Source organism: Balaenoptera acutorostrata, chromosome 6 (assembly GCF_949987535.1).
Source record: "Balaenoptera acutorostrata chromosome 6, mBalAcu1.1, whole genome shotgun sequence".
Classification (NCBI taxonomy): domain Eukaryota; kingdom Metazoa; phylum Chordata; class Mammalia; order Artiodactyla; family Balaenopteridae; genus Balaenoptera; species Balaenoptera acutorostrata.
Window position 1 is genome coordinate 42847071 of NC_080069.1, and position 26284 is coordinate 42873354.

At 38.4% G+C, this 26284-nt stretch overlaps 1 protein-coding gene and 1 long non-coding RNA gene across 3 annotated transcripts in view; one reads left to right on the forward strand and one right to left on the reverse strand.

Annotated features, from left to right (window-relative positions):
• The window catches only part of RASEF (RAS and EF-hand domain containing), an 83597-nt gene that overhangs the window by 34164 nt on the left and 23149 nt on the right, over nt 1–26284 (forward strand). Inside the window, exons 4-13 of one of the 2 annotated variants that reach the window (XM_007177005.2) lie at nt 1810–1905; nt 5607–5684; nt 7797–7912; nt 9966–10034; nt 11607–11691; nt 12601–12689; nt 22770–23004; nt 23310–23447; nt 23564–23711; nt 25025–25106. In XM_007177005.2, the coding sequence (XP_007177067.2) occupies nt 1810–1905; nt 5607–5684; nt 7797–7912; nt 9966–10034; nt 11607–11691; nt 12601–12689; nt 22770–23004; nt 23310–23447; nt 23564–23711; nt 25025–25106 (1136 nt within the window). The remainder of the gene's footprint in view (nt 1–1809; nt 1906–5606; nt 5685–7796; nt 7913–9965; nt 10035–11606; nt 11692–12600; nt 12690–22769; nt 23005–23309; nt 23448–23563; nt 23712–25024; nt 25107–26284) is intronic. The other variant, XM_057548410.1, reaches the window with a different exon arrangement.
• The window catches only part of LOC130708416 (uncharacterized), a 78499-nt gene that overhangs the window by 8308 nt on the left and 43907 nt on the right, over nt 1–26284 (reverse strand). Inside the window, exon 3 of the long non-coding RNA XR_009008608.1 lies at nt 10898–11099. This is a non-coding gene — a long non-coding RNA (uncharacterized LOC130708416). The remainder of the gene's footprint in view (nt 1–10897; nt 11100–26284) is intronic.

Consider the following 26284-nt stretch of genomic DNA (forward strand, 5'->3'; position numbering starts at 1 on the left):
CCCCAGTGCCCTCCACTAGTCCTCTAGCCACGTTCACCTCTTCCTGACCTTGACTCCTCTTGCACATATAGTGTTTATCCCATTGTTTCAGTTAGGGTTTTAAAACTATATTGTAACAGCTTTATTGAGGTATAATGGGCATGCAATAAACTGTACCTACTCAAAGTGTAGAATATGATAAGATTGGAAATGTGTATATACCGAGAAACCGTCACCACAATCAAGATAAAGGTACGTTCACATACTGTTGGTTTCCATGCCCCTGTGTCATGCCATCCTTCTTTGCCCCTCCTTGTCAGGCAACCATTTTACGTCTTCTTTGGTGAAGCGTCTGTTAAAATCTTTTGCTCACTTTTAAAACTAGGTTGTTTGTTTTCTTATTATTGAGTTTTGGGAGTCCTTTATATATTCTGATCTATAAATATTTCCTCCCAGGCTGTGACTTATCTTTTCATTCTCCTAACAGTGTCTTTTAAAGAGTAGAAATTTTTTATTTTTATGAAGTCCAATGCATCAGTTTTTTCTTTCATGGATATGTTTTTGATATTTAAGAAATCTTTGCGTAACCCAAGGTTGCAAAGATTTTCTCCTGTGTTTTTTCTATAAGTTTTATTGTTTTAGATTTCACATTTAGGATCTATTTTGTAAGGTATGGATCAAAGTTCATATTTTTTGCATATGCATATCTAATTGTTCCAGCCCATTTGTTGAAAATACTATCTGTTCTCTGCTGAATTGCCTTTGCACTTTGTCCAAAATCAGTCTTCTGTATTTGTGTTGGGTTTATTTCTGGGCTCTCCGTTCTGTTCCATTGATTGATTTGCCTATCTTTATGCTGGTATTACATTGTCTTGATGATTATTGCTTTATAATGTCTTGAATTAGTTCCATAATGAGTCTAGTATTAGTTCTTCAACTTTGTTCTTTTTCAAAGTTGTGTTGGTTATTTTAGGTCCTCAATTTCCATAGAATCAGCTTGTCAATTTTGAAAAAACAACAACAACAAAAACCCAAAACCTGCTGGGGGTTTGACTGGACTTCATTGCATCTATAGATCAACTGGGGGAGATTTGGCATCTTATTAATAATGAATAATCCACAAACCTGATACATTCTCCATTTATTTAGGTCTTATTACACTCAACTCCACTGGTTATAAACTTAAAACTTTATTTGAATACAGAACATAGGATATGAAATTCCATAATGTGTTAAGAGAAAAAGGAAACTGAAAGATATTTGGGCTCATGGGAGCTGCAGCCCCTGACCTCCTGGAGTGCCCTTTTGCCATTCTCTGCACCAGGGGTGACACACATGAGAAGTACCAGCCTATGGGGCAGCACTTTGCGTAGAAATTTGCAGGTGATGTGGTTTGAGTTTAGATAAGGTGTAAGCTCTTGGAAAAACAGTAAACCCATCAGGCCTTCCTGAGCCCTGATGACATGATAGGATTCAGGCAAGCACTGGGGCCCTTGATTGTGCCATAGCTTTTAATTAAACACAGCAGTATTTAATTAGCTAGTTAATTGATATGCTGCAGCCCTCTATCACAGTTGAGTAGTGGTCTTAGAGGTGTCACCCCAGGTTACGTGTGTATGTAGGTTGTGGGATTCCGCAGTTCTTTCAGTCTTGTAAGTTTCCATTCCGGAAGTGCTGGGCATCTAAAGTTTGGTTACTTCTGTTTTACCTTCTCACTGTCTCTGTGTAGGAGACTTGGGGTCAGCCTTAGTTTGACACAAAATGTTTCTCACCTACAGGATTTTGAAGAACCTATTTAAATCAATAAAATCTTTTTTTTTTATCTTTCAGGAAAAACGCAAAGCTGAAGAAGCCCTCAGTGACCTCAGGCGTCAGTATGAAACAGAAGTGGGAGATCTACAGGTGACAATAAAGAAACTCAAAAAGGTAGGTATGTGGCAGCTGGACTTTGAGGGATACTTTCAGTATCTCAATGCGTCTACATTTTTAGCAACTAAAAACACGCAGAATCATATTGAAGCAGTGGATAGATCAGATTTCAGAATCAAATTGGACTCCTTTGCAAGAATTCTTTTTAAAGGCCCGTAATTTCTGTTTCTAAGGGCAGCCTATCTTCTGCATAGATCTAATAAATATTTCTGGTCCCTTGAACAGTTGTCCATCAAACCTCAGTTTTCTTTCCTTGGTCTTTACCAAGTGCGCTCACGTCCCACGTGTCCAGTGGACTGTCTGCTTATGACAGCAGGGACACTGTCTTTCCTGGTCATGTAGCCCTACACTCAGCTTACTGCAAGGTATGTGTATTCAGTGAATATTTATTAAATGAAATGAATATTTCTCTTCTCTGTGGAAAGTTCCAGATCTAGAGGACCGCTGATCAGCAAGAAGTGGAAGAGAACCTGTTGACATGAAAGCAGAGGTGTGATTGGTTTTGGCCTCTGCTCTATTTGGTTTCTAATGATTAGGGTCCATTTCACTCAATGGTATGCTGGTAGATGTTTAACAACAGGCTCTGGAGAGGGAAGGAAGGGAGGAGGCATTTGTATCATTTGCCGATCTTCATGGTATAAATATTCCCACCATTACTGATTTCAAGCTACCAAGTTGACATCACTGAATGCAGAGTTTGGGAAGAAATGCTTAAAATAAATAGGCTCTCGCCTGCTGGTACACATTGGCTCCAGCATAATACTGGATTCACTTCCTGCATGTGGATGGTCTCCATAACTAATGGAAATAACCTTAGCTAAAATGAAAATGGGTACTTAAAAAATAATCGTCCCCGAAAGTGGCATTGTGAACTTAGGCACATCACTTTGCTTCTCTGGTTGTTCATATGATAACCTTTAATGCTCCTTCCAGTGTTTATACTGAATGAGATTAGGTGACAATTAACTGCATTTGTGGGTTACTGCAACTTACACCTCTGGAATTATTAAGAATTCTCCCCAGTATCCTTCTTGGAAAAGTATTATCAATGTCAACCTTATATCTGATTTCCAAAGGTCATTAGACCATAATACTATTCTTGTATTACAGAATTTGAATGGACCAATCCTTTGCTTAATGCTACAGTCACAGATTCTCCTAGTCACTTTCCTCAGTTATTTCTGTGTCATCCAAATCTTTAAACTAAGAGAATGTTTGCAAGAGGAGACACAGAGTTGTTTTTTCATATAGCATATGATGAAGACCAAATAGGCATTGAACAGTAAGAGTCAGGAGTGACGAGACCTGAGTCCTTATCAAGACTGTGCCAATTTCAGACTTCCCTGGTGGTGCAGTGGTTAAGAATCCACCTGACAATGCAGGGGACACAGGTTTGAGCCCTGGTCCGGGAAGATCCCACATGCCGCGGAGCTAACAACTAAACCCATGCGCCACAACTGCTGAGCCTGCGCTCTAGAGCCAGTGAGCCACAACTACTGAGCCCGCGTGCCACAACTACTGAAGCCCACGCACCTAGAGCCTGTGCTCCGCAACAAGAGAAGCCAGCAGTGAGAAGCCCGCACACCGCAATGGAGAGTAGCCCCCGCTCGCTGCAACTAGAGAGAAAGCCCGTGCATAGCAACAAAGACCCAACGCAGCCAAAAATAAAAAAAATTTTTAAATTTAGAGAAGACTGTGCCAATTTCTTCTGTAATACCCAGGACAATTGGCTTCATCGTTCTTTTTTTTTTTTTTAATATATTTATTTATTTATTTATTCATTTATTTATTTTTGGCTGCGTTGGGTCTTCGTTGTTGCACGCGGGGGGCTTTCTCTGGTTGTGGCAAGCGGGGGCTCTTCATTGCGGTGCACAGGCTTCTCACTGCGGTGGCTTCTCTTATTGCAGAACATGGGCTCTAGGTGCACGGGCTTCAGTAGTTGTGGCACACGGGCTCAGTAGTTGTGGCTCACGGGCTCTAGAGCGCAGGCTCAGTAGTTGTGGCTTACGGGCTTGGTTGCTCCGTGGCATGTGGTATCCTCCCGGAGCAGGGATTGAACCCATGTCCCCCGCATTGGCAGGCAGACTCTTAACCACTGCTCCACCAGGGAAGTCCGGCTTCATCATTCTGATCATTAGCTTCTCATCTGTAAGATGGGATTAATAATAAACTGTCCTGTCTAACCATAGTGACTGACATTTTATTGACTTTGTAGCTTATTAAGCTGTTCTTCATAATTTAAAAAAATCGAATTCTTAAACTGTCTCTGAGGAAAGTGCAAATTTCCCACTTTTACAGATGAGAACACTGAGTTCCAGGTTAAATAACTTGCACAAAGTCACTCAGCTAATAAGCAATGGGTTGTCTTTCTGTCTTTACACAGTTGGTGCTTTCTCACTTATACCAGACTTCCTGCCTGCCTGATAAGGTTGTTCTGCGAGAGAGTAAGAGATGATTTATGGGAGAGCATGTTAAAAGCTGTAAAGGAATATACAGAAGCTTACAGATTTAGTATAATTGCCAGCCATTTCCTTATGTCAGTGGTTCTGAGAAACTCATTTTTTTCCCCACAATTTTTCTTCTCTGAAATTGGCATGATCTTAAAATCAGTGGCTCTTTCGGCTTCAGCCACTTGAAAACCTTCCACTGATGCCATCTGGCAAGATGAAGAAAGTCTATCATCAAAGTACTTAGATTTTGATGAAATATCACATTCATTTTGATCAATGCATGCATATTCTATTAATGGACACCCACAAATCCCGACATTTCCCAAGGGTTGTAAGCTATGTGTAAGAAAGACATTTTTGTTGTCCATGTTAGGGATGCTTCTGAGCCAATCTAGTCTGGTAATACTCAGTAATCAACCAGGAAGTAAAGCTCATTTGTGTATTTATATAATTTTGTGTGTGTGTCTCTAACTTCATATCATACTTAAATTTTATTGACTTAAATCATTAAATAAGCATTTTTTGACATCACCATGAAGAAAACATAGTTGATTTTTGACACCAATTCTGCTCTTAAAAATCTTGGACTCTAGTAAGAGAGTTAAAACACTCATTAGTAATTATGATATAGAATAGAAAGTGTTAAATGCAGATAAAGTTTAAGAGAATATAAAGGTCCAGACTCATACGCAACATAACTGAAAAAGGGAGGACTGAGTTGCTTGATAGTTGAATGGTTTCCCCAAAACGGCTTTTCCATTGTTTCAAAGAAAAATATACACACTACTATGTATAAAATAGATAACCAACACGGACCTACTGTATAGCACAGGAAACTATACTCAGTATCTTATAATAACCTATAATGGAAGAGAATGTAAAAAAAGAATATATATATGTGTGTAATTGTACATAAGTACATATATATAATATGTACTTTACACCTGAAACTAACACACTGTAAATCAACTATGTTTCAATTTAAAAAAAAAGAAAAAAAAATGTACCTTGGCCAAAAAAAAGAAAATTCATGAAATAAGAAAACCCCTTTTTAAAATGTTTAAATTATTTAAAGCAAATTTTCAAGTCCTTCTGGATTCTATGTAGTTTAATGATTTATAAGGTTGTATAATGTTGAAAATTGGAGACTTCTAGAATTCCCATATCTATATGCAAATATATTCCTAAACTTAACCAAATCAATTCAAAATGAGTTTGTAAACGTCCAACTTTTATTTGCTTTTTCAGCTAGAAGAACACTCAAAACACATAAGTCAAAAGGAAGACGTGGCTGCATTAAAAAAACAAATTTATGATTTATCAATGGTAAGAATTAACTTTTCACTTACAGTAATATATTTCCTGTTAGACTACTGTTTCCTAAATAAAATCATGCTATGATTTCAATGTTCCAGGACTAAAAGCTTAAAGAGAAATTAACACTACAGTTAAAGTCTTTGAAATACCTCTGACTAAAGGTATTATATTTATGCAGGCTTTTTCCCTCAATGATACCTATTGTAAATGCTTTTTTTTTTTATTCAAAGCAATAATGGCATGGCCTTTAAATTTTAAATAGTTAACCCCTGCATTCTTATAACATCAACTTTTATCTGTTTCCCTGGCTTTTTAAGATGAGGTATTATTGCCCTGCCCTTCCTCCAACTTTTGTCTGTCCCTTTTCCATCTTCTGCTGACCATATCTTTAGTATTTCTGTTGCCAAAACTGATAACCTCTACATCTGTTATATTATCGTCATTTTCTTTATTTTGTTTTCAGGTTGACTCTAAAAGTTGAAAACCAATAATGAACATTTCCTTTATCGTGACTCTAAATATTCTCCCTGCAGAGCCAAGAAGTGAGCTAGAATTGCAGTTCTTTCTCTCCAGTCATTATCCTTGTGCCACTCAAAAGAGAAGGTCCCCCAGCTTTGTGGTCAGATAAATCCCCTTTATGCATTACCAGTTTCAGATTTTGCAACCTCTTAGTTGGTTTTATGCTTGGATCACAATGTTCTCGTGAGTTGCTTACTTCTCTTGGATTCTCTGGTGGAGTTTTTGGTTTCTTGTAAAAAGAACCTGCCATCTTCATGATATTACTGATACCTTGCAACTTCTTATTTATTCTTTCCAGTACATGGAATTTATTTTTTTCTCCTTGAAAATATTAATTTTGGAGTCCAGGAAATTTCAATTCTTATTGGACTGGCTGCTTTTTAAACTTGCTACCCAGATGTCATCTTGGAATTTCTGATCATTTTAGGTAGCTGTGGTAGGATTCCTGTACAACTAGGCAAACATCAGTTTAGCTCAAGGCCTCTCCCCTGAAAGATGGCCTTCCTCAGAGCTCTGTGTGTGCAGCTGGCTGTCAGACATAGGACCCCAATTACCAGATGCATGGGGCCTGGATGTTCAGAGAGAAGCCTTAGCTTTCCTTTTGGGAATCATTCAGTTATTTTTAAAAAGACGAGCCCCATCTTGTTGCCTTTGGAATCAACTCTGGCTTATCTGCTCTTCTTTCCTAGGGTAAGAGCAGGTAAAGGCTTGAGAGGCAGCATGTCTTAATGTACAGTTTTAATCTCTATTTCCAGTCCCCCTTCTCACTCTCTGGGGTTCTGCCTGACCAGTTGTCTCTTCTTTGTTCTACAGCAGAACCTTCAACACACATCTTCTGGACCTCCTTTTCCCCTACTCTCTTCCCTTTGTCAGCACATTGCCATCCAGTTTCCTTTTTCCAGCAATATGTTTAAATCACTTGACTGCTGATGGGCCCCTCTTCTATTTTAATTTTTATTGGTTTATTTCCTTTGGTATTTCATGTTAATGGGGTCTCAAAAGGGATAGAAGACAAATTCATGTGCCTAGTCCACCATATTGAACTGGAAGCCTCCAATGATTTATTTTCTTCTTTCTCTTTTTTTTTTGTTTTTGTGTTTGTTTTTTTGTTTTTAAGAAAAATATAGAAATTTCCTAACCACACTGGCTTATTTTCAAGTGCAAAATTTAAAATGTTAGGTGATAGGATTTATTGTGAAAAGCAGCCAGTCTACCTGGTAACAGGTATTGTTAATTCCACAGAATATCTATCAGTAGTTTCACAGCTCTCATTAAGTAAAACAGATGTTTAAGTGTTTGGTCTCCGTTAATTTGCCAATAACATGTTAAAGTACATCATGATAAACTCTTGACTGTTGTAGTTTCACACCAAAATGTCAAGTATTTTAAAAAAAGAGCTTTGAGGATTTAATTTTTGACACTTTAATACTTTATGAAAATTTCAAATTACCTTGAATTGATAATTAGTTCTTTGGACACCAAGATTTGAAGACTTGTGGAGGGGTGAGAGTGATGTGTGGAAGGTTACACTACACTTGACTTCACTTCACCCGGGTAAAAGAAACTCTGAGTCTAATGACCTGCACTGTGCCTTTCCTCTAGGAAAATCAGAAAGTTAAGAAAGATCTTTTAGAAGCACAGACAAACACAGCCTTTCTTCAGAGTGAATTAGATTCTTTGAAAAGTGATTATGCTGATCAGAGTCTGAATTCTGAAAGGTATGAAACTTCGCATTTTACTTTTCAGTTTGAGTGGAATGTTTATTTAGGTAACCATCCATGTGAATGAAGCTCAGCTATGTAGTAATAAAGGGTTATTTATTAACTTTACTAATATGTTCTTTGCTTTCCAAAGATTTTACTTTTAGTGTCAGATTTCCTAGTGATTTTTATGTTTTTAATTTTTTTAATTATTGGCTGCTCAGGAAAGTGCAGGGCTTAGTAATGTTTGAATTAACTGGCAGCAGAAGAATATACCTAAAGTGTCAGGAGGCAGTGCTAATTGAAGTGCTTTGACGGTAGGAATCCTGGCCCTACAACATAAAAAAAAATGGAAAACGAGACATCTTAGGCAAGTCATTTTATTTTGCTGTGCTTTAGTTTTGCAGTATGGTGTTAATAACATATGACCTAACACACATGTACACACAGAGGCATGTAATTATATATAAGGAAGATACAGATGTATATTTATATAAGGGTATTTAAATATAAAATGCATCTATATGCATTAGTATATGTGTGTATCCCCTAGTACATGTATACTTGAGAAAAACACCTTGTGTTTTATTTCTTGGTTTACAGACTTTAATCAGAATTAAGGTCCTGTAATGGAAAGCAGTGAAACATTTATTAAGTGCTTACTATATACAGGTCCCTGAGCTAGATAAGGAGTTATGAGTGTGGAATATATAAAAAAAGAAAAGACGTGGCCTCTGCTCTTTAAGAACTTCAAATTTAGTTGGGAAAAATTAAAAGTTAAAAGGGTTACGGAGTTAAACAGCATAAGAACTCAGCAATGTCAGAAACAATACCACTGCAATGTCACAGGTTGGGTTCATTGCCATGAGATGGTAGACAGAGTGTTCCTTTAATTCAGAAAGGTGGAGACTTTATTAAAGAAGAGACACTTGAGATAAGTTTGTCAGCAAGCAACACAGGCCACACTGACAATTGCCCGGCACTGTCTTTAGTACTTTACTAGCATTAACGCATTCATGGTTTCCTATGAGATAGGGACTTTCCTTATCCCCATTTCACAGATGGGAGAAGAGTCTCAGAGATGTTCCAGGTGAGGCAGAACCCAAAGCAGGGGCAAGGACATGGGGAAGGATAAGACTGCTTTGGGGAACAGTGGTCAGCCTGGTGGACAGAAAAAGATATTTGGAATGGAAAGGCAAACGTTTAAAAAAAGATTAAAAAGTTTAAAAGCTAGTTTAAGGCTATAATGTAAGGCCCCAGAATTTTTGGCTAAGGAACTTAAATTCCTACAGACAATTGGGAAACTTTTAGCCGTATCAAGAGAGCAAATGAACAGCTTATTACAGACAAAATTTGACAGCCTGAGGGTTTTTGGAAGCTAGTGATGGGGTTCTATCTGCTTAGAAATGGGGCAGGTGTGGGGTAGGGGCTGGAGGTAAGTGGCTGATGTTCTGAGTGGACCTTTTAAGGAGGAGGCCAGGGCTTCTCCATAATAAAGCAACGGAGGAATCGCTGAGCGTGAGTTTACAGTGAACAGGGAAAGCCTGGTCCTGTGGGTTCCTCTGTGGCTTAGGGTAAGGAAGGGAGGGCAAGCAGGACTGGGAGCACAGAGGCGAGAAGGACTCACAAGAAAGGAGAATACAGCTGGGGCTGAAGTTGCATACGGCTTGGAATGAGCAGAGAAGAGAGGTGAGAGAGTGGATTGGGCGGAAGGGACTGGTAATGCAAGTAGCTGGGGAGAGGGGACTTCGCAGAACGTCAGGGGGTTCAGTCCCAGTGAAGAACAGAGCCAGGTCAGTGGGCTGGGGTGGAGGAGCTGGTGGGTGCTGGGAGGGGGGTTGGGGGAGCAGAGCCTTGCGAGAGGAAGCAGGGGCGTGGGTGTGCTTGTGGGTCACAGGAGGAAAGGAGGCTGCTGATGTCTCAGAGGAACCGAGCAGCAGCAGAGAGAGAGAAGACCACGGTCAAGGACACAGGCCTTCGGAAAAGGCAGAAAGAGGTCTGGGAGGGTAGGTATCGGTAAGGCAGGACTGAACACCTAATCCGCATTCAAACGTAAAATATAATTTTACAGGGATCTGGAAATAATCCGAGAGTACACAGAAGATCGAAATAGTCTTGAGAGGCAAATTGAAATACTCCAGTAAGTTCTCATATAAAGTCCTCATCACATTTACATTTAACTTATATTTTGTTAGTAAAACAGGTGCCACATGTAACACGGCTTGCCATATATCAAAAGCTGGGTTCGCAGCTCCACGCGTGTCCCTTCTCGACACGGTGTGTTCAGCATGTCAGCTTAGCTTTCTGATGCTTCTAATCCTACATAAACTATTCAAATCCAGGGACTAGAGTATAATTCTCTAAAAGTCCTCGCAAGTCAGGTGATATGTCCGGCACGTCTTTATAATACCTTTATTTTACTGTAAAGGACAATGGCCCTGACCTCATCAGCTTTCTGTGCAGCTCAGCCCACTGAGAGGTTTCAGGCGTCTCACATAGCGCATGTCACATGACCAGGCATACACGATCATTCTTTGGCAATTTATTGTGTCTGGTTAGCAGTATATTTTTCTTTTCTTTTTTTTTTAACCTCTTGGAAATATTACACCTGCTCTGTCAAATTTGCAACTAAGTTTTAGGAATTCCATCCTCTGAGACCTTCCCCACAAAACCTCCCCCTTTCCCACTGCCTCTTTCTCTCTTTTTCACCCAGGCAGTATTTTCTTCTGGTTTTAGTTCCCCCAAATGATGTCAGGTCAGATTTGACAATTTTTTTTCACCATTATGAATGCTTATTACATCTCACCTGTGGCAATGATAGAGTTGATATATTACAAGAATCCTGTTAATTCATTTATTCATTCATTCAGCAGGTTTTCACTCAGCACCTTTTATGGTTCAGGTATGCCAGGAGCTGAGGATACAGTAGCAAGTAGGAGAAAAAGGTCTCTCTCCTTATGGGGCTAGTCTAGGGGAAGAGGATGGAACCTGATCAATACTTACAGATGTTAGATGCCAAAGGAGAGGCGGGGGCCAAGGGGAGCCGAGTGTCTCGTAAGGGCATCCTCCTAACCAGGAAGGTCCAGGAAGCTTCTGACTTCTGAAGGATGAATAAGCCTGAAGCAGGGAGATAGTAGCCAGTCTCTACGGCAGAGACTTCATTTGATAGAAGAGGTTGCTCAGTCTCTGATAGCTTAAATGGCTCCTGTAAGGCATATAGAAAGTAAGTGCCTGAGTTGGGGTTTGAACCCTGAGTCAACATTGGAGCCTTTAACTGGTATATAACGGTGCCTGGCGGTACAGCACCATGCCACAAGAAGGATGCAGGAGTAGCCAGGAGAAAGAAGTGTGACATAACACAGCAGATCTGTGCAGGGGGGATAGAGAGTAGGTGGGGCCGGCTGGCTTCAGGCCCTTAGGGAACAGAGACCTGCACCAAACCTATCCAAACAGTGGAGCTACCTGAAGGAGGAGTGGGTTCCACAGCATAGCTGACTCGCTCCTAAAATGCCTTGAGACCTCTAAAGAGAGGCGACACATTGTTAAGTTGCACTTCTAGTAATGAATTATGATCTCAGTTTATGAGGTTTGAAGGGAAGTGGTAGAAAGATACAAGCGGTGGTAATGCCACGTTCTGAATATCACAGCCTGAAAAGAAGTGGTGACTTTCACCCCGACTAATACTTTCCTTATCTGTTTATTTACTTCGTAGAACAGCTAACAGGAAACTGCATGACAGTAACGATGGCCTAAGGAGTGCCCTTGAAAACAGTTACAGCAAGTTCAACAGATCCTTGGTATGTGATAGAATTTTATAATGCATTTCATTCTTTCTCGTGGTAGAGTATTTTGATAAAAATCATGTATTTTCTTAGAAGAGAATTTATAATAATGAGAAACTATTTCATATAATAAAAGGAGACAACATTTTCCCAACTTAAAAAATATGCCACTCCTCTGCATAAATAAAGGTCTAGATGTTAGCCAACTCTTTGTTCAATGTTCCAGAAAACCAGAGAAAGATGTATAAGGTGTGACCTGGGTCCTGGAAGAGTTTATAGTATAGTAGGGAGTTAAGGTGTGCACAGATAGCAATAATAGAAGAAAAAGTGAGATGTCTCATGGAGGTTAAAATATGTATTGTCCAGTTGAGAGGAGAGAGAGGGTGCTTCTGGCTGAGGAGTTTATTTAGACCCATCGGTTTGTTCTTTCTGGGAGTGAGATCATCAGAGTGGAGGCCTTGGGCTTTAAACCCTCCTACAGAAACAAGCTAAGGCCCATTTGGAATTTTGAGGAACTTTCCCCAGACTACATGTGCCAGAAAGCCTCTTCCCCCACTTTTGGGGGTCACCTTCAAGGTTGGGGTTCCAGTGCCGCAGCTTTGGGTATGGATGAGTCAGTCACTAAGCCAAATGATGGTTTGAGAAGAGAGAAATCCACAGTCGGTATTGCAGGGTCCTGGCAAATCTGGGGAACCAGGATTCCCCTTTATGGCTTATATGGTAGGGTTTGGACTTAGGACATGATGAGGAGAGAGTACTATGGGCAGTTGTTGCAGTTTTTCCCTTGATTTCTGTGCTTTCGTTTTCTCATGTAGGATACCAAACTTTTAATTACATTAGTAAACTAGTGTGCTACAGTTTTTAAAAATGTACATAAAATTTTTACATGGAATAACAAAATATTATGTATTTTATGTATTACAGCGCATAAATAATATATCACCAGGGAATACAATTTCCAGAAGCAGTCCTAAATTTAATGCTCATTCTCCTCAACCTCTGGGCTATGACAGGTATGTTAACACATACTTACTTTTTGTTTAAATTCTGGAACAGAGTTAAAAGGAAAGTACATTTCCTTACAGGTGAATTAGAATAACAGAATATATTTGGGGCACTAATATCTGTTTTCTACTATCTTACTTTAAATTTCTGAAACATGAAACATGTAAAGATTAAAGTAAAAATGTTTTAGAGAGAGTAAAGTGATTTCTTTAAGATGTTATCGTGACTTGGTTTTATGTATGCTTACCCTTACCTCATGCCTATTAAGTCTTGTTTCTTAGAAGTGCCCTCAGTAAGAGGTGTTTCAGGGAAGCCAGTGGAACTACCATATGTGATGTTGTGATACACGCAGTATATGATGTTGAGACTCTTGGCACAATCTGTAAATGTTTAATAGCTCAGTATAATATTATGCAAGCTATGTTCAAGGAAAGGCAAACTTTCAAAACAAATAGAAATGTGGCAAGTAGATGTTTATGCGCTGATGTATTAAAGGAGTCACAGAGGCTTCCCAGAAGTGAAGATTTTGCTCTATTTTTAATCAAATGAAGTGAAATATTAGCCCTGCTATAACTTGAGATCTAGCAATAAAAACTGAAAGATTACATTTGTGTACACATGTGTATACATATATATGTCCAGTGTTGCTACTTAAAAGGCTAACTTGGAGTATGTCAAAGTTTGATGGTAGACGTGAGTGCATAAACTGCAGGTCTCTGGCTCTCCATTTCTGATGCCACTTTCATAATTTATGTTCCTTCCCTTTTCATTTGAGGACTTTTGGTCTAAAGAATAATGTACTTAGTATCTTGGCATTAGCAAAGTGGCCATATCCCCTTTCAGGAAGGTCTGTTTCCAAGGCTTAGTGGTAATCACTTTTAATAAAAATCTATCCAAGTATCAGATGTTTTTATTATTCACTGATTTGTTTAATAAAAAATTTGAATGGTTTATTTGTAGGCAATTGGCTTCTCTGTTTTTGAGAAATAGATATTACTTTTTATTTCTTTGAGTTTAAAAAGGTATTATTCTTTATTTTAAAAAATAGTGATAAAATATACATAATGTAAAACTTACCATCTTCACTATATTTAAGTGTACAGTTCAGTGGCATTAAGTACATTCACATTGTTTGTGCAACCATCACCACCACCCACCTCCAGAACGTTTTTCATTTTTCTTTCTTTTTTTTTTCCACACACATACACTGTATTTTGTTTTTACAAGAGATAAACTGACACCAAGCATTGTAAATGGATGACCACAACAAAAGCAACAATGATTGCAATTACCAAATACGAAACACACTCATACTATGTCATAATATTGACATTCAGTCCAGTAATCCTCCACTGTAACAGCTCCATTACTTTGCAGTGAAAATTGGTTTGTATATTTTTTGCCTCTGAGTCCTTGTGGGATTTTTTTTTTATTCAAACAGAAAGTCACAAAAATTATAATCATCCTCATCAGTTCACTCAGTCCCATGTAATTAATTTTTTTTTTATCTTGATCTTTTGTTAGCACTTTTATGAATTCATCAGTTTTCCATTAGAGTTCTGAAAATGCTTCTTCATTCAGTTCAGCAGTATAGTCAGTTACCAGAAACCTGTACTTGTCAGAGTCTTTTCCATGAATTTCTTGAAGATGAAACCCTTTTATAGAAACATTTTTGCAAAAGCATCAGAGTACACCCAGAACTGACGAAAGACTTAAAAATGACCACAGTTAAAGATTTGATGAAAGTTCATAATAATGCAATTGACAAGGAAATTTAGTTATTTCTGAGATATACATTTTAAAGTAATAACTAGGATTATGACTTATAACATTATACCAGAACATATAAGATTTTTAGAAATTTCATGTAATGCCTGAAACATTTATATTAACATATTTCCATACAAATAACCCAAAGAAAGTTTAGTATTAGTTGTTTTTTTTTTGTTTGTTGGTCTTTTTGTTTTTTTATACTGCAGGTTCTCATTAGTCATCAATTTATACACATCAGTGTATACATGTCAATCCCAATCGCCCAATTCAGCACACCACCATCCCCACCCCACCGCGGTTTTCCCCCCATGGTGTCCATACGTTTGTTCTCTACATCTGTGTCTCAACTTCTGCCCTGCAAACCAGTTCATCTGTACCATTTTTCTTCACTCCACATACATGCGTTAATAAACGATATTTGTTTTTCTCTTTCTGACTTACTTCACTCTGTATGACAGTCTTTAGATCCATCCACGTCTCAACAAATGACTCAATTTCGTTCCTTTTTATGGCTGAGTAATATTACATTGTACATATGTACCACAACTTCTTTATCCATTCGTCTGTCGATCAGCATTTAGGTTGCTTCCATGACCTGGCTGTTGTAAATAGTGCTGCAATGAACATTGGGGTGCATGTGTCTTTTTGAATTATGGTTTTCTCAGGGTATATGCCCAGTAGTGGGATTGCTGGATCATATGGTAATTCTGTTTTTAGTTTTTTAAGGAACCTCCATACTGTTCTCCATAGTGGCTGTTATCAATTTACATTCCCACCAACAGTGCAACAGGGTTCCCTTTTCTCCACACCCTCTCCAGCATTTGTTGTTTGTAGATTTTCTGATGATGCCCATTCTAACTGGTGTGAGGTGATACCTCATTGTAGTTTTGATTTGCATTTCTCTAATAATTAGTGATGTTGAGCAGCTTTTCATGTGCTTCTTGGCCATCTGTATGTCTTCTTTGGAGAAATGTCTGTTTAGGTCTTATGCCCATTTTTGGATTGGGTTGTTTGTTTCTTTAATATTGAGCTGAATGAGCTGTTTATATATTTTGGAGATTAATCCTTTGTCCGTTGATTTGTTTGCAAATATTTTCTCCCATTCTGAGGGTCGTCTTTTCGTCTTGTTTATGGTTTCCTTTGCTGTGCAAAAGCTTTTAAGTTTCATTAGGTCCCATTTGTTTATTTTTGTTTTTATTCCATTACTCTAGGAGGTGGGTCAAAAAAGATCTTGCTGTGATTTATGTCAAAGAGTGTTCTTCCTATGTTTTCCTCTAAGAGTTCCATAGTGTCCAGTCTTACATTTAGGTCTCGAGTCCATTTTGAGTTTATTTTTGTGTATGGTATTAGAGAGTGTTCTAATTTCATTCTTTTACATGTAGCTGTCCAGTTTTCCCAGCACCACTTATGGAAGAGACTGTCTTTTCTCCATTGTATATCTTTGCCTCCTTTGTCATAGATTAGTTGACCATAGGTGCGTGGGTTTATCTCTGGGCTTTCTATCTTGTTCCATTGATCTATATTTCTGTTTTTGTGCCAGTACCATATTGTCTTGATTACTGTAGCTTTGTAGTATAGTCCGAAGTCAGGGAGTCTGATTCCTCCAGCTCCGTTTTTTTCCTTCAAGACTGCTTTGGCTATTCAGGGTCTTTTGTGTCTCCATACAAATTTTTAAAATATGTGGGTGTGATGCCATTTTCCTGGACTGTTACTTAAGGTCAGTTCTAATCAAATAAGGGAAAAGATAGATAACTGAAAATTATTTCTTAAGGTCAGTTTTAATCAAATAAGGGAAAAGATAGATAACTGAAAATTATTTCAGAAAATTCACCATGATTCGTTTTTGAAAAGAGTGGACACCATGAATAAGGCTGGTAGTACTGGACAAAGAGCTCCTTGACAGTAGGACCAAGGGACAAAGTCATCATATCCCAGTGCTTCAGAGTGACAGGAACGTAGCTCTTGTGTGCTCATAACCTTGAACAGTCACTAGAGGGCCACTGTGGTCCAGACTGATGTTCCTTTTGGGGGGGACTCATTAGTCTGATATAAGAAGTTAATATTTTCTTTTCTTTTTGATGCTAATGTAAAAACTTAATAGTCTTCAGATCACAAGAGAAAAGAACAAAAGAAGGGGGAAAAAAAGACTACAAAAACAAGCCCAAAACATTTTTTTAAAATGGCAATAAGAACATACACATTGATAATTACCTTAAGTGTAAATGGACTGAATACTTCAACTAAAAGACATAGAGTGACTAAATGGATATAAAAACAAGACCCGTATATATGCTGCCTACAAGAGACTCACTTCAGATCTAGAGACACACACAGATTGAAAGTGAGGGGATGGAAAAAGGTATTCCATGCAAATGAAAATCAAAAGAAAGCTGGAATAGCAATACTTATATCAGACAAAATAGACTTTAAAATAAAGACTGTTTCGGGCTTCCCTGGTGGCGCAGTGGTTAAGAATCTGCCTGCCAATGCAGGGGACACGGGTTAGAGCCCTGGTCTGGGAAGATCCCACATGCCGCGGAGCAACTAGGCCCGCGAGCCACAGCTACTGAGCCTGCGCGTCTGGAGCCTGTGCTCCCAACAAGAGAGGCCGCGATAGTGAGAGAGGCCCGCGCACCGCGATGAAGAGTGGCCCATGAAGAGTGGCCCCCGCTTGACGCAACTAGAGAAAGCCCTCGCACAGAAACGAAGACCCAACACAGCCTAAATAAATAAATTTAAAAAAAAAAAAAAAAAAAAAAAAGACTGTTTCAAGAGACAAAAAAGGACACTACATAATGATCAAAGGATCAATCCAAGAAGAAGATATAACAATTGTAAATATATATAAACCCAACATAGGAGCACCTAAATATATAAGGCAAATATTAATGGACATAAAAGGAGAACTCAACAGTAAAGCAATAATAGTGGGGGACTTTAACTCACATCAATGGACAGATCATCCAGGTAGAAAATCAATAAGGAAACATAGGCCTTAAATGACACATTGGGCCAGATGGACTTAATTGATATAGCGAGAGCATTCCATCCAAAAGTAGCAGGATACACATTCTTTTCAAGTGTACATGGAATGTTTGCCAGGATAGATCACATGCTAGGCCACAAAACAAGCCTCAGTAAATTTAAGAAAACTGAAATCATATCAAGCATCTTTCCCAACCACAACACTATGAGACTAGAAATTAACTACAAGAAAAAAACTGCAAAACACACAAACACAGGGGAGACTAAACAATATGCTATGAAACAACCAACGGATCACTAAGGAAATCAAAGAGGAAATCAAAAAATACCTAGAGGCAAAAGAAAACTAAAACACAATGATCCAAAACCTGTGGGACACAGCAAAAGCAGTTCTAAGAGGGACGTTTATAGCAATACAAGCTTACCTCAGGAAACAAGAAAAATCGCAAGTAAACAACCCAACCTTACACCTAAAGCAATGAGAAATAAGAACAGACAAAACCCAAAGTTAGTAGAAGGAAAGAAATCATAAAGATCAGAGCAGAAATAAATGAAATAGAGTCTAAAAAAAATATAGAAAAGGTCAATGATACTAAGAGCTGGTTCTTTGAAAAGATAAACAAAATTGATAAACCTTTAGCCAGACTCATCAAGAAAAAAAGGGAGAGGGCCCAAATCAATAAAATCAGAAAAGAGAAAGGAAAAGTTACAGCCAACATGACAGAAATACAAAGGATTATTAGAGACTACTACAAACAACTATATGCCAATAAAATGGACAACCTAGAAGAAATGGACAAATTCTTAGAAAGGTACAATCTCCCAAGAATGAACCAGGAAGAAATAGAAAATATGAACAGACCAATTACCAGTAATGAAATTGAATCAGTAATTTTAAAACTCCCAACAAACAAAAGTCCAGGTCCAGATGGTTTCACAGGTGAATTCTACCAAACATTTAGAGAAGAGTTAACACCCATCCTTCTCAAACTAGTCCAAAAAATTGCAGAGGAAGGAACACTCCTGAACTCATTCTATGAGGTACCCATCACCCTGATACCAAAACCAGACAAAGATATCACAAAAGAAGAAAATTATAGGCCAGTACCACTTATGAATATAGATGCAAAAATCCTCAACAAAATATTAGCAAACCAAATCCAACAATACATTAAAAGGATCATACATCATGATCAAGTGGGATTTATCCCAGGGATGCAAGGATTTTTCAATATCAGTGTGATGCACCACATTAACAAACTGAAGAATAAAAACCATATGATCATCTCAGGAGATGCAGAAAAAGCCTTTGACAAAATTCAACATCCACTTATGATTTTAAAAACTCTCCAGAAAGTGGGCATAGAGGGAACATACCTCAACATAATAAAGGCCATATATGACAAACCCACAGCTAACATCATTTACTCAAAGGTGAAAAACTGAAAGCATTTCCTCTAAGATCAGGAACGAGACAAGGATGCCCACTCTTGCCACTTTTATTCAGCATAGTTTTGGAAGTCCTAGCCACATCAATCAGAGAAGAGAAAGAAACAGAAAGAATCCAAATTGGAAAGGAAAAAGTTAAACGGTCACTATTTGCAGATGGCATGATACTATACGTAGAAAATCCTAAAGATGCCACCAGAAGACTACTAGAGCTCATCAATGAATTTGGTAAAGTTGCAGGATACAAGATTAATATACAGAAATCTGTTGCATTTTTATACACTAACAGTGAACTACCAGAAAGAGAAATTAAGGAAACAGTCCCATTTACCACCTCATCAAAAAGAATAAAATACCTAGAAATAAACCTACCTAAGGAGGTAAAATACCTGTTCTTGGAAAACTATAAGACACTGAAGAAAGAAACTGAAGATGACACAAACATATGGAAAGATATACTGTGTTCTTGGATTGGAAGAATCAATATTGTTAAAATGACCATACTGCCCAAGGCAATCTACAGAGTCAATGCAATCCCTAACAATGTAATTGCTAACAAAATACCAAAGGCAGTTTTCTAGAACAAATAATTTTAAAATTTGTATGGAAACACACAAAGGACCCTGAATAGCCAAAATCATGTTGAGAAAGAAGAACAGAGCTGGAGGAATCAAGCTCCCTGACTTCGGACTATGTTACAAAGCTACAGTCATCAAAACAGTGTGGTGCTGACACAAAAACAGACACATAGATCATTGGAACAGGATAGAGAGTCCAGAAATAAACCCACACACTTATGGTCAATAAATCTATTACAAGGAGGCAAGAATATACAATGGAGAAAAGACAGTCTCTTCAGTAGCCAGTCCTGGGAAAACTAGACAGCTACATGTAAAAGAATGAAATTAGAACATTCTCTAACACTATATGCAAAAGTAAACTCAAAATGGATTAAAGACCTAAGTGTAAGATCGGATACCATAAAACACGTAGAGGAAAATGTAGGCAGAACACTCTTTAATATAAATCATAGGAATATTTTTTGGATCCATCTCCTAAAACAAAGGAAATAAAAGCAAAAATTAACAAATGGGGCCTAATTAAACTTATGAGCTTTTGCACAGCAAAGGAAATTATCAACAGATCAAAAAGACAACCCACTGAATGGCAGAAAATATTTGGAAATGTATGACCAACAAGGGGTTAATATCCAACATATATAAACAGCTTATATAACCCAACATCAAAAAAACAAACAGCCGAATTAAAAAATGGGCAGAAGAACTGAATAGACATTTCTCTAAAGAGGCTGCTGATGGCCAACAGGCACTTGAGAAGATGCTCAACATCGCTAATCATCAGGGAAATGCCAATCAAAACCACAATAAGATATCACCTCACACCTGTCAGGTGCTATCATCAAAAAGATGATATCAAAAAGAACACAAATAACAAATGTTGGCGAGGATGTGGAAAAAAGGGAACCCTCGTACACCGTTAGTGGGAATGTAAATTGGTGCAGCCACTGTGGAAAACAGTATGGAGGTTTCTCAAAAAACTAAAAATGGAACTACCATATGACCCAGCAATTCCACCTCTGGATATATATCTGAAAAAAACAAAAACACTAATTCTAAAAGATGCATGCAGCCCAGTGTTCATAGCAGCATTACAATAGCCAAGATATGGAAGCAACCTAAGTGTCCATCAACAGATGAATGGATAAAGAAGATGTAGTATATAAATACAATGAAATACAACTCAGCCATAAAAAAGAATGAAATTTTGCCATTTGCAGCAACATGGATGGACTTGGAGGGCATTATGCTAAATGAAATAAGTGAGACAGAGAAAGACAAATACTGTATGATATCTCTTATATGTGGACTCTAAAAAATACAACAAACTAGTGAATATAACAAAAAAGAAGCAGACTCACAGATACAGAGAACAAACTAGTAGTTACTAGTGGGGAGGGGAGGAAGGGTCAATATAGGGGTAGGGCAGTAAGAGGTGCAAACTATTAGGTATAAAATAAGCTACAAGGATATATTGTACAATGTGGGGAATATAACCAATATTTTATAATAACTGTAAATGGAGTATAACCTTTAAAAATTGTGAATCACTATATTGTATACCTATAATTTATATAATAGTGTACATCAACTATACTTCAATTAAAAATTTTTTTTAATTAAAAGCATCTTGTAAATTTAATTTTATTGCTTTTGTGGCCTTATTGGATTTTAAGTTGTATATTTGTTTTAGTTTTGAGTTTTTTCTAAGAACTCTAACAAAAACATAACTTGTTTTGTATTTTTACTTATTTAATTGTAATGAAAATATTCTTCAGGCAGATAAGAATAGTTTACTTTTAAAAAGGTATGTATATAAGTTGAGTTTGAGAAAGTCCGATCTATACCTATATTTTTTATTTAGATTCTGTATTTTCATGGAGGTGATTTTTCAATCAGGATTTTTTTCTCCTTCATTCCTTATCAAAAATATGAATAGGTTAAAAAAATAAAGTTCTGACTAATCATGACATGGAGCTGAATTTGTACTATATTATAATGAGAATGGTTTCTTTAGGTTCCTTACAGATTGACCTAAAATCAGTGTCAGAAGGAGAGTTTTATAAATGATGAGACAAACAGAAAAATGTACACAAAAATTCACACACAGCCAGCTAGGTAGATTGAGATGTGGTATGAAATTCCTGTCCCAGGAGACTTGATAATTGAGCAACATATTTAGAGAGAGTTAGGTGATTAAATTACCTTTTTAGTTAATTTTAAACATTTGATAATGGCAACAAAATATTTTTGACTTCTTAGATTTATATGGCTTATATTTGTATTTATATTAAGATTACCCTCTCTTTTCTAAGAACATTCATCTCATTATTTCTCACATCTGGAGACCTATATACCCTGCCCATTTCCTCTTTCTGATGACATCATGTATGCCAAGTGGCTAGGATGATGCCCAATGTGTAGTAGGAGCTAAGTAAGTTGTAACCCTTGTTTTATTTCAATATAAACTTAGATACTTATGGGAATCAAACGGAAAAGCAAAAGTAAATGAGGTAATTAACATTTATAAAATGTTGGAGTTTCCCAAGTGGAAAGATCCATAGAAGTCGGGCGTTCTAGCCTTTGTATGGGGCATCTCCCTATGAAACCTCTCCCATAGGAGTCTTTCCAGACATGTCCACACTTAGTGGCAGAAAATTCATCTCATATGCCAAACCATTCCAGGGCCACACATTTCTGATTGCCTGTCATTTTTCATCATGTTGATTAGAGATGTGACTCCCAGAAAAGTTTATCAGTTGGCCCTGAGAGAATATAATCTTCCTGTGTCAGCTCTTCAAATACTTGAGGAGAGAAACCATTACAACTTAAGCTGAGTGCACTGAAACATTTCTCAGACTGGAGGGTTTAAAGTCTCAGGTCATAACAGAGGTATTATCCAGAAATGGACATGCTGTTCAAAATATGGTCTGACCACATTAGAATAAAAAGGTTCACATGTTCTGTGTACATTTTTCTTAACACAACTTGAGATTGCATTTACATCCTGGGCATTCTAATTCTTTTTGTATCAGGAAATAAAGAAGGTGATTTTTTTTAAAAAAATAGCTTCCTTTATTAAATGTTTGATTTAAATGTCTTTATCTTAATTGATTGTTGCATAGAATGAACTATTGCTCTGAGCATTTTATTTCCCCTGTTGCTTAATCATGGAATACACTGCGGCTCTTGGCAAGAATGAGAGTATCGGTCTTCTTGATTCTGTTGCTGTCTGATTCCACTGCTGTGTCGTCTTGAGCATCGCCAGCCCTCAGGTACAGCGGTCCTCTCCTTTGTCACCAGGTCATCCCGCTCTTCCTACATGGATGAGGACTGTGACTCTCTGGCCCTCTGTGATCCCGTGCAGAGGATAAACTGTGACATTGACAGCCTGCCTGAGAGCTGCTTCGACAGCGGCTTGTCTACCCTGAGAGATTCCAATGAGTATGACTCGGAGGTGGAGTACAAGCACCAGAGGGGATTCCAGAGGTCACACGGCACGCAGGAGAGCTCTGGGGGTGATGCTTCAGACACAGACGTAAGCCCCAAAGTCATTTCTCTCCTAGGCCTGGTCTTCCATAGAAATACATATCTCACCCCGTTTGACCTTTATCTGTCATGGGCATTGTTTTAAAGGTTATACATGTGAAACATAGTTGGGAGAATGTTTCTCCCTATCAAGTTAGGGAAAACTCTCACAGATTTCCTTTTGCAGCCACTCTGTTCCATAATAGCATTGACTGTTGATTCAGCAGCATATTTTTCTTCTTTTTATTTCATGATGTATATGTGTAATGAGAGACTTTGTTTTTTAACGGCTGACTTTAAAAAAAAAAAAAACAGGTTCCTGATATAAGGGATGAAGAGACGTATGGCTCAGAAGGCGTGGCTTCCATCCTAGACTGGAAGCCGCAGGGGTCTGCTAGTGAAGGCAGCGGCATTAGCTCCTTGAGAAAGCCCATCTCAGCACTTGCACCACAGGTAGGTGGTTTCAGAGACACTTTTATTCATGAACACTGTTCATCTTCATGCCATATAACTTACTAGGCAGAAAGCCGGCACTACCTTTGTCACTCACTGTGGCTTCCTTCCCCTAGACAGACATGGTGGATGAAAACCATAAATCTTCCAGCTCACAGAAGGCTTACAAGATTGTGCTGGCTGGGGACGCTGCAGTAGGAAAGTCAAGTTTGCTCATGAGACTTTGCAAGAATGAATTTCGAGGAAACACAAGTGCCACCCTGGGTACAGTTCCTTTTTCAGTGGATAATGGGAAAATGACCTTCTTTAGGTTGATTCTATTTTCTTTAGGGATTATATACAGACACACAGATCTCTTTCTCTCTTTCTCTCTCTTTGTATAATAAATATGTATATAGGTAGAGGTGTGTGTTTGTGTGTGCACGCACACTTGCACACACACATGTCCTTCTCTATAGAATAGCCCTCTGTTTTGGCTAAGGCCTAAATTTGGGAGAGGAAGACTAGCAAAGGACTGAGGTATCTGCTTACCCAGTGAGATCAACCAAACAAAGTTTAGAGCCAGAGATGACAGATTCATTTATTCAGCAAGCATATCCCGAGTCCTGCTGTGAGCCACATACTGTTGTAGGCACTATGGATACACAATAAACAAAGGCGACTAAATCCCAGCCCACAATGAGGTAAATGGATGAAAAACACATTTTAAAAGATGAGGTTTGGGAGAGGTGCACTTTTACACAGGGTGCCCAGGGAAAGCCTTTCTGATCAGGTGTCATTTGATGTTGATAAAGTGAGTTTACCGATAGCCAGTTTGTCATTAAGGTCAAAATCATAGCTGGGTGTATGTTCCCTCCCCTCCTTCACAACGGAATACATGAGTAATACCTCTCAGAACAAGGAAAAAATAGTGTCCTCATTTCCCAAATTTGCATAGTAATCAGTAAAAGGAATTGAAGGAAGATATGCAAATTATCATTTACTTTTCTTCCTTATCTAAAGAGTTCTTACTTTGATAACCAGAAACCTTAGAACAGATTACCTTCTTCACAATGGATGTCTTTCTAAATTTATGGTTCTCTGTTATACCCTTCAAGATAACAAAGCTGAAGGTTCACTTCAATTTGATTCATAAAAAGCCTACAATATTTGGTTCGGTTCCTAGAGAGCCTGGCATATATACACATCATATACATGTACTTATATACATATACATACACACATGTATATACCTGTATATATACATATACATAGGCACATTTATGTGCATGCACACACACAGATATAACTGAGTCCATCTAATTATGTGGACACATAAAACAGAGATTTTCCTTTTGTCCATAGATTAAATCCTTCCCCAAGTCAGCCAACCTGCAATAAGCATCTGCACACACATGTGTGGTCTGACTTATAATTAGTATGTGAAGGTCACTTTCCTTGAAGGCCAGGTTCATTCCTCTCTGTCTTGCCGAACTTTGGCTTATTGGCTTTTGTCTCATCCTAAAGAGGGCTTGAAAGTAAAAACCAATGGAATTATTTACATCGTGTTCTCCATGTTCTCTTATATTCCTTTTCAGGAGTTGATTTTCAAATGAAAACTCTCATTGTAGATGGAGAGCGAACAGTACTGCAACTCTGGGATACCGCTGGCCAGGAGAGGCAAGTGCTTTCCATAATGCTTTGGATTCTGCTGAGTTGCACAGACAAGCCTTGTAGGATACTTGGTGGTTTTTGTACTCATATAATTCTGATAGAGTATGTTAGAATTTCAAGAATGCTTGTTTTTTCCCACATCCTTTCCTCCTTCGCTGATCCATCAGTCGTGTGAAGAGGATCTTTAAGCTTCCTTTGAATTGGTGAGCCACTGAGAAAAAGAGAATGCCCTATCCTAAGGAGAAAATTTCAGTGAGGCGGCATTCCTGGACATGGCAACAGTGTGAGGAGCTGCATAGCTGGGGCACCACAGAAGATGGAGAGGAGGACCTGTCTGTTCCCCGGTTCAAGGGCAGGGACACAGACCATTGATAAATAGCAGACTCGCATCTGACCACAGACAGTACCCTGTCTTTCTTTCACTGCTGATGGCCAGAGCATCAAGCATAGGTTTTAATCTTATCTAACTCTTAGGGAACAGACTGTATCCGATTGTGCAGCAAACAAGTATGGGGGGTACCTGCCGACCTCTGTAACCAGGCACCATTCAGGGTGTTCAGATTCAACAGTGAACAAGTGGACACAGACACCTGCCCACATGGAGCTCATATTTTCTAGCAGCATTTGAAAAATATGTGTGGTTAACATAGCTATTTAAGATCCTGTAAAATACTGCACTTGGTTTAGGACAGATAGGGTGAGGTGTGCTCTTCCCCTGGTGAGCCCCCGACACCCTGTGTGTGTGCCCTGTGGTGGTCCACATGGTTAGTTCTTCTACCAGCCACCCACAATACTCCCTACCCACCAGCCAAAAAATAATTTTTCTCTGATGTGCCTCTCCTTCCATCCTTCTGTGTGTCCCACAGCTGGGTTCTGGTAGCGTGTTGCTGAGGCTGAAATTTTTAGAAATTATGATCTCAACCTTGTCCTGGCTATGCTCTGGGGTTTGTAGACTTTCTTGGGATTATTTGGTGGAGAAAATGATTGGCTTTTCTAAATCACTAGCCCAGATTCTTATCCTGTTACCTTTCACCAGGTCATTCTAGGCCTCGGGGATGACTATTTCACAGTATTAGGTTGCCATTAGATTCTTCTCAATTGGGGCTTGTTTTAAAAGATGAGGGAAAAAAGTGAGCATAAAGGAGATGAAGAATGAGGCAGCACCAAACTGACTGACTGATTAG